Here is a 15,420-nt window from a genome sequence, read left to right on the forward strand (position 1 = left end):
GACCGAACACCTCTTGGGCAGGTGTGTGAATTTTGTTTTTTTATTTCTTCTCTAATTTTGGGTTGGGGATCTTGGAGATATTATATCCTGCGAGGCGATGATTGAAACGCATTTTGCATCCGTGTGCTAGACATGAAGACTATGAGAAAAAAAGTGGGACGGAGAATATTGTCAACTTTCTTCTCTGGTCGATGTTCCCAAAAAGAGTCGAGCTAGATCCTTTGAGTGCCAGGGGATTTAGGTTGCGTCATGGAAGACATAATTCATGACTGAACAAAAAAAAAAAAAAAAAAAGAACGAAAAAAAGGAAGAAAAAAATGTCTTGTAGCAGAAATAGAATGCATCGGAAACCATGTAGTGTCCCCTGATCATTATCGTTTCAATATGACATCAGTCTAAGCTGAGTGGCCAACAGTACATTGAACATATTTACAACCCAGTTCAAATCCCTCGGATATCAGGTCAGGTTATACCCTTATACTCTTTGACAGCCTAACCTTACCTAACCTAACTAACTAACTAACTAACTAACTAACTAACTAACTAACTAACTAACCTAACCTAACCTAACCTAACCTAACCTAACCTTACCTTACCTAAAACAACTTTACCTACGCTTACCTAAGCTAACCTAACCTATAACAACACTATACAGACTTTTATTGGGCCTTTTTATCCGCTTCCACAAAGCTTTAGGCATCAACGTTGAACAATACTGGGTGAATTGGTATTGAGGAGCATTGGTAACGGAACGGAAATAATGTAACGATTGCACATAATATTTACAGTACATGAAATATTCGTCTATAGCTGAAGCTTATAAAGATATGAAGTGATTGAGAGAGTATTTACTGTTAAGAAATACAACATCCCTGAGTGTTGTTTTGAAAGTTTTAAGAAATCTAACTGAATGGGTTTTTTCAGTTGTTCTGGCAGTGCTGGCTACAATCGATTTGGCTATGAGTGACAAAATCGAGTGACGTTCTTTAGCTTAAACTGCAGCGAAATTACTTCACCTTTTTGATATTAAATAATTAAGAAATTGCATTGATCTGAGGGGTCGTATGAGATATTTATAATCAATGAAAATGCAGAATATAGCTTAACAACTTCCAAAAACAATCGCCAATCTGCATCACAGCCAAACGTATGAATAGAAACCGACAATGTACATGCTGTCATTAATAAATAGTACATACGCAGTCCCAGTCTTCACCATATGGAGTTGCACTAAGCAACGATTGAGAGCTCGGGCAATGTATTCTTGAATCACAACGAGAAACGGCCAGACAGATACCAATAGCGTAGCAGGTGGAATTTAGACGAACTGACTCGAAAGGGCAATTAAAGACATCGCGACGAAATCGAGAGACTCCGATCACAATTAAACAATTGCCCAGCAGACTGCGACAATTAAAGCGCAATTTTGGAGAATACCCCCATCACACCAGCGCGCTCCACATTCTCCAGGCAACGCACAAGAGATACCCCTTCTTGGCCGGGGTGGAGATCAAAAGAGGAAGTTTATTAAAGTCAGAGCTATCGCAAGTACCTACTTGACATTCCGATACGAATAACGCGAGTCAATATTTTGGCCTGTCCCCTCGATGGTTTTGTTTGTGCTAATCGAAGAGAGGGGTTGGTCCATCTCCCATGCATGAATGCTAGAATGGATCTCCTCAAATCATCAACCCCAATTAAATAAGCTTTAAGGATGTGCTGAATCGCGAATCCAGGATTCAATTTGACGGTGAATACCTCAATCGTAAACTCTCATTTTGATCACTGACGCTATAGAGACACTTGAGAAAATCTTGTTGTTAACGTACCATCACTGCTAATGTTGCAATTAGCAGCGTTTGTCCACAACTTTTCAAGTAGTTCACCGGTGAGTCAAATCTTAGGAATCCGCTGATGTCGACAGGAAGGTTTGAATGATGAAACCGCTCACAGTTACATGTAAAGACTAAAGAGCACTTCTTCTCTTTTTACCACACTGTTGGGGATAGCCATAACAATACCTTACTAAAACAAACTTACACTACAAACGTTCCCATGAACATGCTGTAGTAGTAAACTGATCCAAACGAAGTAGAAGAAGAGAGGAATGTAAGGATGGGTTTTAATATCAAAGTAACCGTAAGTCGAGTGTTTTGAATGGGCATGCCATTGCGCAGATGTCCACAATTATTGATCAGTTACTTTTAGGAAGACGGTCATCTTATGATATTAGCAATTTCGGCGAACAGAGAAACTGTATTGTTAGTAATCCATCATGAATGTTTTCTGTGCAGTCTTAATGTCTTGGGAAAAGAAGATTTAATACTGTTTGAAAATTGGTAAGCATAACATGATACTTTTTTTTTCTTTTGGGTGATGATATATTTTTTTTCATAGCAAAAGTGATTAAGGTGAAATTTCAACATTTGCAGAAGATGCTACCCTGAACAAATCATCCGTTAGCAGCAAAACTGCGCACATATACGTGTAAAATAGCGCATTGATAAAGTATGTCGAATCATTTTCGTGCTAAATAATCCAATCTCACAAAATTATGATCACGGTTTACTTTGTAAAAGCACGAGAGAAGATTTCGTTCACAAGATTGCAAAGCGGGCGAAAACGTTTTAGGAACAATCTAATCCGCAGGAGGGCGACAGCACGCCTATGCAGTGTTCCTCTCATGCACACAGTGTTCTTTGCGATGGAGGCAAATGCTATTCATCGGATTAGAAGCTGCGTAATAAGACTTGCAAATGATTTGTGTTTCCACCAGGTGAACACACACACGACTATTGGCCAGTATAACCAGGTCTTTCCTTAAACCACATCTACCCGCGGATATACGCATCACCTAAAATGCATCCAAAAAAGACCTACAGCAAACCTCAAATGTCGGTTTAGTTACACCGACGTAACATAATATTCGCAGTAACCAATCTCTATCCGTTATCCGCTTAACTGACTTTCAATCCACGCACCTTAACCAATTGGTCAGCAGCCGATTCTGCTACCAATACCACTTCCGGACTTGATAAGTGCATTCGCATCACACTGGCTCAGCGTGAGTGGTTTAGTCAGTAAAAGTGAAGTGTTCTAAGTGCAAGGTACCGCGCGAATAACATACTAAAAAAAAAGGGACACTCAACATATTGCAACATTTAATTGTCACTTGCATTGTGTTGAAGATATAACAAAACGTGTTACCATTAAAGGGGTGGTATAGTTTTGGTTGAGATGGGGATTCAGATTTTAACTTTTACGAGACAATTAGAAAACACTTTTAATGAAATATTTAAGAGCGTACATTCTACGAGGAATTAAAAGTTTATTTGATGAAAACCGGTTTATTATTCGTGTTACAAATGATTTTCGGATATCGAGACAATGGTGGAGATAAAAGAGGAAGGAAAAGAAGAACAGTGAGAGAGGAGGGGTAGGATGGATAAGAAGATGAAGAAGAGGGAAGATAAAGAGGAAGAAGCCAAGAGCGAGGAAGAGGAGGAGGAGGCGGAGGAGGAGGAGGAGGAGGATGAGGAGTTACTCCCTATACTTACTCGATTCGCATTGACTGTATGGGCAAGGATGCGCATACAGAATCGCTTTTAGAGAGAGACAGTTGGACGCAGAAGAAAAGAAAGTAAGTCAGAGAATACCAGACAGGTCAGTTTGGATTTGTTCACGCTTTCACTTTCTTTCAAGAGCTCTGCCAATAAGACTTAGACAAACCTCGCACAGCACAATTATTGCGTAATAGTAAATCTGCCCTTTAAACTTTTTTCTTTGCTCTTGTCCCCTTAATTCTCAAGCTGAATTTGCGGAAGAGTTTATCGGGTATTTCAGCGCCATTCCCCCCCCCCTCTTTATTTTCTACCATGACACACTTTTTTTTTTCAATAGACACCCACTCCACTCCGCACAGTATACAGCAGTAGAGATTTGAGGTACGTGGGTTTGAGTATACTGTTACGAAGTGAGATTCACAAGATGTAGTCCCTTCTCTATTCTAAGCAATAACAAACTAGGCTATTATTCCCAATTATCCGCCACAATTCCGGAGATCGTTCTTTAGTGGTCCGTGTCAAAATAGGAACAAGAAGGTATAGTTCTCCAAGGAGAGTGAACTCCACTCTAGTATTGGCTCAATAAACGGGGTCGAGTGATCTTTTTATTACTTAGTTCGGCAACCAAACTGGGTTTTAACGCTTTTCTCCCTTCATTCCATTGCGTCGCTGTCACGCAGACAAAGAACATGCCATTGATGTAGGAAAAAAAGAGAGAAAAATCACTGTGCTTACCTCGATTACTGTCACTCTCTTTGTTTATCTTCGATATCTTTCTATTATTCCCATTTGTCCTTTCATTTCGGCGTTTCATATATTTCTTTACTGGTTTAGGCTTCTCGCTTGTTTCATAATTCTTGAGTTTTATTTTCAAAATGAAGGAGCATGCGAAACATTTGTCAGTTAATCATTATCTTAAAATGCTCACCCCAAACTTTGTCAAGAACTCTTACTAGATGAAGTCGAGATTGGACAAGGTTCCGGCGAGATGGCGGGCTATTTTTCTTTTAATTGGGGGGGGGGGGGGGTGGGATTATGCTCAATCTACTTCATCGTCTCTCGAGGATACCATATTGATTATGTGGAATCATCATGGAAAAGAGGAATTTTCCTTTTTCATCAAGAACTTACAACAAGAACGAGTGAACCCGCTTCTTGCCATCAATTCCAGGATTGGTGAGAACATCTTTTGAGGGCCAGAATACATACCAGTTAATCTTCTTCATATAACACCATGTCCCATGGGTTCTGAGTATCATTATGTCCCACACTCGACCTTCTGCTGGATTTGGGTGGTTCCTATCTCACAAGAAGGGTGTCAAACAGTCACAAAAGGAGGCGTAGAGTTTGAAATGAAATGGGCCGTCGGTTATCAAACGAGTTGAGGTTTTTTTTAATGATTGGAAACTAAGCAAGACTTTGGAAGGTTTCTTCTCGCATGGAGTTAGGACACTTTCTCAAAGAGGCTTTCTGCGAGCGGAGCTCCTTTGGCGAAGTTTCGTCGGTGGGAGAGCGCATTATCGTATTATTACTAAAGCTCTATAAGAAGGTTACAAAACAGTGTGGTCTCTTTGATCTAACTCTAGCTACAGTTACATGAGCAAAATGAGAAAAAAATGTTTACGTCTTCAGTAGCAGTGGACGATTCCTTTCTTTCGCATTTATGCATGCCACCTGCAATTGGTATATAGTGATGTATATAAAGTAGTGTAGACATATATAATCAATATACACATAAGTGCCTACATACATCCTAGAAACATACATACATACATACATACATACATACATACATGTAATAACAGAGACAGAAAGGGGGGTTGGGTGAATTTTCGATGAATAATAGACTTTGTAATTTTGTACCCTTTCATCCTTATCAATGTTTTGGCGCCTACGTCGAAACAGTCATGTAATCTTTAGTCAAACAAAGGCTTTCACGCAGTTTCCATTCCCCCTACACTAAGAATTTATAATTTAGCTAACATTGCGTGTCTTTCATGCGTGTGACCAGGGTGGTCCATGAGGAGTTTCAGCATGTCGCTGCAACATGCTCAAATTCTTGTGCAACATCCTCAATAATTTGCAACAAGCTCAAAATGAAATGTATTCAAACAAAATGTGAAAACATGTGCAAAACATAAGAAACATCAAACTACCTGGTACTTAGATATTTGTGTACAAAACACGAGAGAGAACATCGAATGTAAGCAGCACAAGAAGAGACAAGCTGCAAAATATTGCTTACTATGTGCTCGTGATGTGCGCTCCGCGCAATACAATTTCTGCCAAATTCTCATATTCTGAGCTTGCAACATGCTCAAATTTTAAGTTGTGGACCATCCTGCGTGTGAGCATTCGTTTGTTTGCTGTGAATGCCCACATATGGGTGCTAAAGCAAGTTCCTCACATTAACTATTGTGTTTATAGCGGAGTTGTTTCATGGCGAAAGGAAAACTCCAGGGTAACATCATGCTGTCCCTTGGATATTGGAGCATCCCACCTACATTGGTGGAACACTGAACAATAAGCTCTAGCTATGGCCAATTGCATCTCAAGGGAACGACCTGTATTTTTTGTACTTAAAATCGCACCCTCTCAGGTCACTAGTGGACTCTGGGAGGGTACAAGGAGTTCGGACAATGCACGTCCAAAGTTATGACCAGCGGGGATTAATTCTTAATCTTTCCGGTCAACTAGACTCGTGATTTAAGGCTGATGCGCCTTTATGATGGTGACAAAGTGGTCAGGCATGAGGCTTCTATGGTGGCGTTAAAGAGTCCAGGAGAAAGAAAGAGACATGATGAGTCATAATATTGGCTCATGGGAAGGTCGACTTGTTATTTTACTCCTTACAATCATAGATTTAACGAGCACCATTACCGCCCCCTTTGAGCAGACGATCAAAAGAGCATTTCCAAAGCATGCGTGGCCAATTTAGGAGGTCAGATACGATGAATCAATGTTTAACTAAGTTAATTGGCCAAAAGTAAATCTGGCCTCATAGATTATCCTTCAAAAGTAGTTGAGGAAAACTCGCTGGGACTGTGACAATCGGTGAAAAGATCGGAAGTCTAGTCCGTTCTTCATCTAGTGATGGTGAGACATGTAAAGAACACGAAGCAAGGTTCGTATATGGCCACACAACCTTGCTCTAAAACAAGTGTTGTAAGATATACTGAGTAACTGTGTGAAACTGATTCTATAGTCGATTGGTCTTCATAGTCATTTAAGTCACTTTATAGTCGCTTAATAGTTACTAAGTCACTTACGTCAGCCTGATGAAGATCCTACAGAAAGGCCGCTGGGGACTGGGTTTTCTTTACACACACATCAGGTATAGCACTTTCGCTTTTATATCAAGTGGAAAGAGCATCACAACAGAACATAACTGCCACTTTTTTAAATGTCTGCTTAAAAAGCCAAGAGTCTTTCTCTATCAAAGAATGTCGAAGAGATCACTTTCTATGATGGCGAAAAGTAATTGTTCATCAGCATCGAAGTCATCGGTTTGGCATTTCAGGGCTTGGCAGTATTGTGTTTTGCATGTCCTCGGTCGACCAAGGGGACTTTATGCGCCTTAAGTGCCAACATGAAACAGAAACTCTTGTTGTTGTTTGTTGTTTCTGGTGTTATTTTTGCTGTTATTGTTATCCCTGAGAGGTGTCGATAAAGCCGTTCACCTACTTGGGCGCGTAATGACCTCACTCATCAGAAATATATGTCAAGGTATTCAATTTATGCATGAAACAGAATGGGCCAATAGTTGGCAGGCTAACAATAACATTTCAAAAGATATACCCATGCACTCTTTCTTCACTGATACCTGCCAGAATATACTTTTCTTTAAAGTTTCTTTTTTTAACGAGTTTTCACACTGACTCATTCACATCATTGTAATGATTTTACGTCATCACGTGATTTTGAGCCAAAACTCATTCACTTTATATGGAAACATTACACGAGTAATGCTTAACTCATTGAAACATTGTTGTAAAAATGGCGTACACGTCTGCTTTGCGTAGAGGGTCACTGTGAGAGCAACAACATAGTAAAGGGTTGAAGAGGTCGACATGAAGTCCTCATATTTTTGCAAAAACACAAATATCGTGACCGTGAATCCGAACCTTAAAATGAGTGTAAATGAAATGTCATTGCCCGCAGTTTGTGAATGTCACGTAGTGGAAGCCATAATATTCGTTACTAGGAGAAAGAGATATAGCTGACTGCCTTTCTCTTTATGATGGAACATGATCCTTTTCTCCCTCTACGCCTTTTCATTGTCTTGGGTTGTAGACATGTTATTGCATCGTCATCAGACAATAAGTTTCCTCTCGCATTTTTTTTTTGTTTTGTTTTACGGAGTGATGGAATTACTTACTTTTTACTCTGTGTGTTTATGGAACAATCCGACACATTGCTGCAATGCTAGTCAAGCAGAATACACATTTATTAAAAGTAATAAGACACACACAGATAAATAGATACACACATATACACACACACACACCCCGAGAAAGTCATATACCTACGCACACACACCTACACAATACATGCCGCATGTTAAAATTAGAATCGAGCGTGTCGCTGCATACGAGTTTTTGTTGATGTTGTTTTTATATCACGATTTGATTCGGAGGCTAAGTGTATGTAACTGTAATTGGTCTCGCATACAACTCGAAACGAACTGTTTCCGCAAAAATTTGTGATTGACTTACCTTGTAGTGCTCCAGCGCATCGATGGCCCGCGAGTAACCGTCCGCCGAGTACATGCAGAGGGCGGATAGGAGCTCGTACACCTGTTTCTTGACCGGTGCATTTTCGGTGTCCAGGGCTAAAGGCGTGGAAGGAAAAGATAAGAAACATTCGAAAAATTGGGAGGTTAGTGAAAGAAAACCACTGATCAAGTTGCCTTTAAAGCACTCACTATGTTCTCCATCATGCTCCATTCATCGTTCATACTTCAAACTAGTGCGATGTGAAACTGCATTTCAGACGCGCTATCAAATGACGATATGAACACATTCCTGATCTATGTTAATAACCTCAGTATTTTGATTCAAAGCTTTAAAATAAAATCAAATGCTTTCAATGTCTTCTTATTTTCACATCGCGAGAAATTCGAACAGGAATATTGCTTTATAACCTAAACGTTCGTTCCCATAAATCTCATGCGTTTACAAGCCAAGTCATTACACAGGTTAAAAAATTCTTCATCAACCCCAGTAGCAAAATGGTTCGTCAGTTCTTTTTCTATTTTTTTCCGAAAATATCCCCCAGCATTGTTGACATATGACTTGCAAGGCATCACTACAACACACAACAGCTGCGGGACTGATATGATTGAGGTAAATGTACACACACACACACACTCACACACACATAGACGCACACATAGGCAAGCACGCAACCATTCCGACTGAACAGGTTGAATGCATTGTGGAATAATGATAGTCAATCACATGTATTTTGACCGCTGGCGTTTTCACACCCCAAATTGTTAACCTTCCTCTTGAGAGAAATAAAAAAAGAAATACATATACAAAAGCAAGTTGGCGTGACTGAAAATTACGATGAACTTTAGATACAGTTCTTTCTCCTTTTTTCTTTCAGCAAATTCACGAAAATGACCATCTTGGTTTGAATGTAACAAATTAATCTAATTTCCTGGGACTCACAATGACAAATTTAGCGTTTTGTTGCCGTAACAACCCCGAGGCCTTGCGATCTTATCGCAAAGAGGAACATACAGCAATACGCAGCGAAGGGATCAGATTCTAAAGGACCTAATTTCTGTCTAAATGAAAAAGAAATTTTGATTTTTGATGCCCATTTACGTTCTTTTCATGACAAAATAACAACTTTTTTTTGTCTTTTTGATATCAGGTAGTTCTATAGACAGCCATTTATTTCTAATAATAGCAATAACCGGCTTACTTACAAAGGCTGGTTGAGAATGGACATTATCATTATATATGATTATACTGATATACTAAATTAAGATACCGTTTGATTGTGATGAAGGATAATAATGTCTGCTTTCTATTGTATTGCATGGATTCGTGATAATGAATAGTTTAAATGAATTGTTACATTAAACTTCATTCTGTGATTTTTTGTTTTATTTTTTTTTCCATCGTTTTCCGCAACTGGGACCTGTCTTCTGGGCCCGTTGCATAAAAGTTACTATTATGGTATCTTTGCCATCCAATGGTAACTTCCATGGAATTCTTAATTGTGATTAGCTGCTGAGTATTGTTGCCATGGTAGTTACCATTGGATGGCAAAGTTACCATAATTGTAACTTTTATGCAACGGGCCCCAGTATAGTGGTTTTCTTTCGAGTGATACTTATTGTCAATGCAGATTTATCGTGTATTCAGAAAAATGCCAATTACATTCCGTAAGTAATAAAAAAAATTTGTATGATGCTATACCGTATAATGTCTTTATTTTTAGATGTTGAAACTCTTGGCTGCCTCGAAGAGAAAAGGACGACTTTAAACCGCTGTTCATGACCAAATGCACTGCATGAATATTGATGTCAGCATGTGAAGAGTTTGTTCAGGCGAGAAAGGGAAAGAACAAACAGACAGTCCAGTGAAGGTAATGAAGTGGGACAAGGGAGGTTTGAGCTTTGCCTAGATTAGAGTCATTAATCGAACAGTGCACGTATTATGAATATTTCTCGAACAGTACACGTATCATGAATATTTCTCGAACAGTACACGTATTATGATTTTTTTTTCTTGTTCACATACAGCCATTTCATGATTCTGCATAATCTACGAAAGCGAAACAAAAGATTGTTCTTTTCTTGAATATCCGAAACTGTGCAGTGTGTTTTAAGCCCCTTTTCACTCATTTCATGCTCAATTTCCTCTAAAAGGCCAAATGTGTTAGCAGTCTTCTTTTTATGCCCCCCAAAAGCTTACAAATAGTACACTGAAGCGATACGTGGGGCAGAATGAGCAAACTAATGTAATGCTGACCCAAAACAAATGTTGTAAGCCCTTCTCTTCTATCGAGATAAAAGTTTTATTCCCATTCTGTGTGGTATCTACGGGCAATTGCATGGCTTTGTGACTGACTAATTTTAGTTTCGTAAAGGAAATGGCTAATTATTCCTAAAGTTTTTCAAGTGACGAATAAAACTTTGTCAACGGTTTCAAAGATTGCCATTGTAATATACATCTTGCTACATATTTTTAAAAACATTTCCGTGTATGTATTCATATTCTGGCATCACACAAGACCATTCATAAATTGACTTGTGTTTAAAAAAATCAACAAAAGAATTTGATATGCAAGGAAGGAGAAATGGGCACTGCGTATAATAATTATGAAAGACACAGAATGAACATACATGTACAGTAATGTGTTTGCATGTGTTTGCGAGTGGTACTTATCCACTCATACAGACAACTTTGGTATTATTACACATTCTTTTATTTTCTATGTTTCGTGTATCTCTTCCCAAAAACGTAACTTAATTCACTTCAACAATGAGATGATTGTTCCTCTTTGAAAAATACATAAAACAAGCTATTTTTGGTAATACTATTGCAAAACTAGTTTCGTCTCCTGAAGGGACACTTTAGACGTCTTGAATAATATAGGGCCGACTCTGCTACTTTTTATGTTGGAAGACGAAGTCCGAACCCTTTACAAAGACACACGAAGAATGACCTGCCATCGTTGAAAATCAGATTACGTTAAATGTCTATAGGCACTGAGTTTGAATTTAAAGCTTTGTAGTACGTGTGGAATATGCGCAAGTTTCGTCATCTGGCGAGACGTATTCGGGTACTGTTGACCAGCGTGTTGATTTTATAGAACAAATAGCGCCTGATGACGTCCCAATGCGCGTGGGAAATTCAACAGAGACTGGCCAGCACAAAGAGTGACCGAATGTTTGACTATTTTCACGAAACGGTGAAATAAGCGACCTAGATAACAGCGTCTGTATACTGCTACTCGTTATCATGGCATGCTATTTGGTAGTAAATACAATGAATGAATTCGAATTAATAGTAATATCTCTATATTCATGCGTTGTTTCGGTTAAAATCATGGAAAGGTCGTTAATGCGCTCGAAATAACTTGTCTTGATGGATGTATTTCTTTTCTCTTTTGTGTGATCATCCTTACCATCAGCTAATATACATAACCCCCTTTCTGCAGAGACGTCATATGGCTGTACGTAACAGAGAATACTGAATGAAAATGAAAATTCTTGCCCATTACTTTGAAGGCATGAAATGAAACTAGACGCATAAGCATTAACTTTCCGGTGAAAACAACAAGAACGGGTGTTTCGGGGAGAAAACTGTTAGCATTTTGTCATGGTATGTTCATCGCAGAATGTTATGATGATTGTAATAATCCCGTAGGGAACGTGTTAAAATGTGCAACTAGAGTACTCTAGCATTACTCGTTAAACTAAAGGCGTGGGCATGAGACCGAATCCATACAGCTGGAATCGAAAGCATATCATATTTGATGTGCAATCGATGAGAACTACTCAGCAAAATGCACAATCACACGAAGAACGTGTGGTGGAAGACATCAAAACATTTCTGTTTATTGCAATTAGCATCTCGTGCATCTAGACAAGATTAGCCAATATGTGTTAGGAATACCATGCAGTTCCAGTGTGATACTAGTATATGAAGCCGTAACTGTGAGCATATACACTTTCAGGCAAACCTGAGTATCTATATAATGTTAAAATCTGGAATTGGCTTACAGATTTTGGTTTTGTGTCATTTCACAATTCCCTGGTCATGAATGCAATCCTTATATTCTTTATATTGGTGATTATTTGTTGTTGTTGTTGTTGTTGTTGTTGTTGTTGCTTTTTGCACGATGTTACGATAAAGTCACGACAGGGGCAAAGAAAGGGACCAAAGGACTTTCAAGTGTATGTGCGTCTGTAGGGGTGGTGACTGGTTACTCTATAAAAAAAAGAAAATAATAATCATCATCACCTTTGATTTATTAGGATGTTTACTACATTATTAATGGGCTTGCTAAAATGGGGTTTGTATGCATCAGGAACACGGGAGTGCCAGTATTTAGGAGGGTGAATTTTCTGTCTGGGAAGAATGGACACAGGATTGTTTATCAGTAGTCCAATGAACTATCGTACCCTGATACCAATCGGCAATTTCGCGCCCTTTTATCAGCTAAGCCGCCTGGGAATACAGTGACAACAGTTTCAATTAGCAGACGACAAACGGCAAACGAAACATGTGGCCCCCTTGGGAACCGCCAATGCACGTTTCTCATTTTCGAAATGACACAGAATATTTCTGTTGAATAGGTGATTACCCACCTGGTTGCATGTAACCCTGCTAAAGATTTCAGGTCATTTTGACTCTGTGCGTTCCTATATTTATGGTGAATTCTCAGACGGAGGCGGAAGGTCTAAGAAAGGTGTTATTGCATGTTGGCTGCAACGCATGTATGGGCGGAAGAATAGAGGTCACTCTTGGTTGCTGCGAAACTTTGTAAATAGATACTTATTGGAAGTCTTATTCACGTCAGACATTCTACATGTATGCGACAGAAATACCTAAGGTCAGCTGGTCAGTACTTCATAATAGTCTTGAGCACTAAATGTCCCTTACATTTCGTATGGGACAGAAATCACTGGTCCAAAGACTCGATCGATGCCATCATACTTTATTCCCATTATGGAGTTTCAAAGTCAACCGCGCTACAAGTTATGGAGCTGTTAAAAGTTGACTGAACATATTTTACACAAAGCCATCGCCAAGGACGGAAAAATGCACATATCAACTCATTAGCTGCACAGAATGATATCGTTGTCGCAGCTAGTAACAAGCGTTATTGATCAATGTCCTTACGCTCTCACGGTTGACACAATAGTTTGGGTAAATACGGCTTTATTGGTGTGAGATCGATAACTCCTCCTCAACACGCGACCGAAGAAATAAAAGGAATTCCGATCGCTCGTCTACGATCAAAGTAGGAGACTGAAATATCGCCAATTGGACTCGGTCGTAGGGAATCGATGATGTATTATCGGAAGAGATGAGGAGGACAATTATAAGTTAGCATTCCAGAGCTTTGTGTTGAGGAGATAAGAGATTTGCGGAAAAAGAAGGGGGAAAATTGCCTACTTTTATCTAAAACACGTGTGATGCAGTGGTTAATGGTAACAAATAACAATCGGATAGTCTACTTAGAGGGCTTATTTCATCAGCATCCGATAAAAAGGTGACAAGAAGACTGGGCTACGGCGGGAGTACGGCGTTAACGCGTTGTGTCTTTGGTGGCCAGCAAAGCACAAATGAAAGCTCTGACGCACCCCAGATACAACGACATCACCATTGTTGTCACGACTGCTTCGTGTTTATTCGCGAAACTACACAGATGTTTGTTGTTGCTTTCACGTGCACTCCGGACGGCAACTGGGCCAAAGAAACAGAAAAAAAAACCACCACAACAACAGAAACACATTATCCCGCGCTTTTTGTAAGTGGACTGAAATGACACTCATGATATCGCAGGAAGGTATTAGATGATCCAAAAATAGCTGCCTTTTGTTTCTTGTGTGAGAAATAGCCCTAGAACAAACACGGTACCACCTGAACATCATTCCTAGCTGTATTGCCCACAATATAAAAGAAATGTGCCCAACGTATAACAGACAATCGTTACTGGACACTAACCCCCCTCCCCCTACTGATGTGTTCTACCTTCAATGGAAAGCAGGCGAACGATACCAGCCCAAGTACGAGTAATAATCAGCAAGCTTTATAAATTTGACAAAACAGGCCAGTCGAAAAGGGAGAGAATCTTGAAGCTCGGAAAAATGTTGAACCCCACCTCCACACACACATACATAAGTCATATGCACACACATCGCATGTTCATCTAGTATGAGACATGAGCGGTTTGGTGACTGAGAAGTAGATGACAACTCCAGCGCAAACTGCTAAAATTTGATTGTACTCTCGAACGTCTCTTATTGTGTAACATTGTCCCAAAAAACAAAGGTGGTTTTTTTTAATAATCACTACAAACTGTATCAACGTAAAGAATTCTACTTTTGTTCTAAACATTGGGGGGGGGGGGGGGGGGGGGTAAGGACTATGATGTAATCATAATAATACAGGTGCCAGAAAAATACAGCCTTTTTTTACGCACTTTTCTGTCTAACCCTGCATCTTTACCGCGAGCACTGGACTAAGCAGTGTCATGATTTCGTCATTGAGTTCTCAAAGACGGATATCAGACATCAAAGTTTAGTGTAAAATACACTGTCGTTGGTGTCGCTGCTCACCCCTGTCGATCAGTGCCTTATATACTTATTGTCTATATACTATGCACTTCCCTCAGTTTAGTCATTGCAATAGTTCACATCAATTCTCAGCGATGTTCTAGATGCATTTTATTAACAATTATTAGTTTGAGCGAATCTAAACTAATACCCGGTACATAATAACCGGTGTTTATTTTCGTCGATTCAGTTGCAATACACTCCAACAAGACACGAAAGAAGCAAAGAAACACACACTTTTTTTGGGGAATATCATGTAAGAATTTTGTCTTTATATGAATCTTTATAAGGGCCATCATCAGAGCCCAACACGGCAAGAGATCGAGCATTGATCTAGACTCAAATCAATCGATCTAGGTCACTGTTTCCGTTTGGCATCGCTTGGATTGCTCGCTGAAGATGTCGGACACACTTCGGAGAATCCATTGAATCATGGCCACTCCAAGATGGACGCCGTTTAATAATCATTAGACGTATTTTAGGCTTGTCAATCTTGACGTACAATGGGGACCATCGATTGAGGAGGGCTCAGCTGCATTTTCAGTGTTA

General features: G+C 39.5%; 1 protein-coding gene across 1 annotated transcript in view; it reads right to left on the minus strand.

The window, feature by feature from the left end:
* Positions 1 to 7,839: 7,839 nt before the first annotated feature.
* Positions 7,840 to 15,420, minus strand: part of LOC139737472 (inverted formin-2-like) — an 81,732-nt gene continuing 74,151 nt past the window's right edge. The window contains exon 4 of the mRNA XM_071648147.1: positions 7,840 to 8,394. Within this exon, the coding sequence (XP_071504248.1) occupies positions 8,201 to 8,394 (194 nt within the window). The 3' untranslated portion in view covers positions 7,840 to 8,200. The remainder of the gene's footprint in view (positions 8,395 to 15,420) is intronic.

The sequence above is a fragment of the Diadema antillarum genome, unplaced genomic scaffold (assembly GCF_040938485.1).
Source record: "Diadema antillarum isolate AM-2024a unplaced genomic scaffold, OU_Dant_1.0 seq00000693_RagTag, whole genome shotgun sequence".
In the NCBI taxonomy this organism is placed as follows: Eukaryota; Metazoa; Echinodermata; class Echinoidea; order Diadematoida; family Diadematidae; genus Diadema; species Diadema antillarum.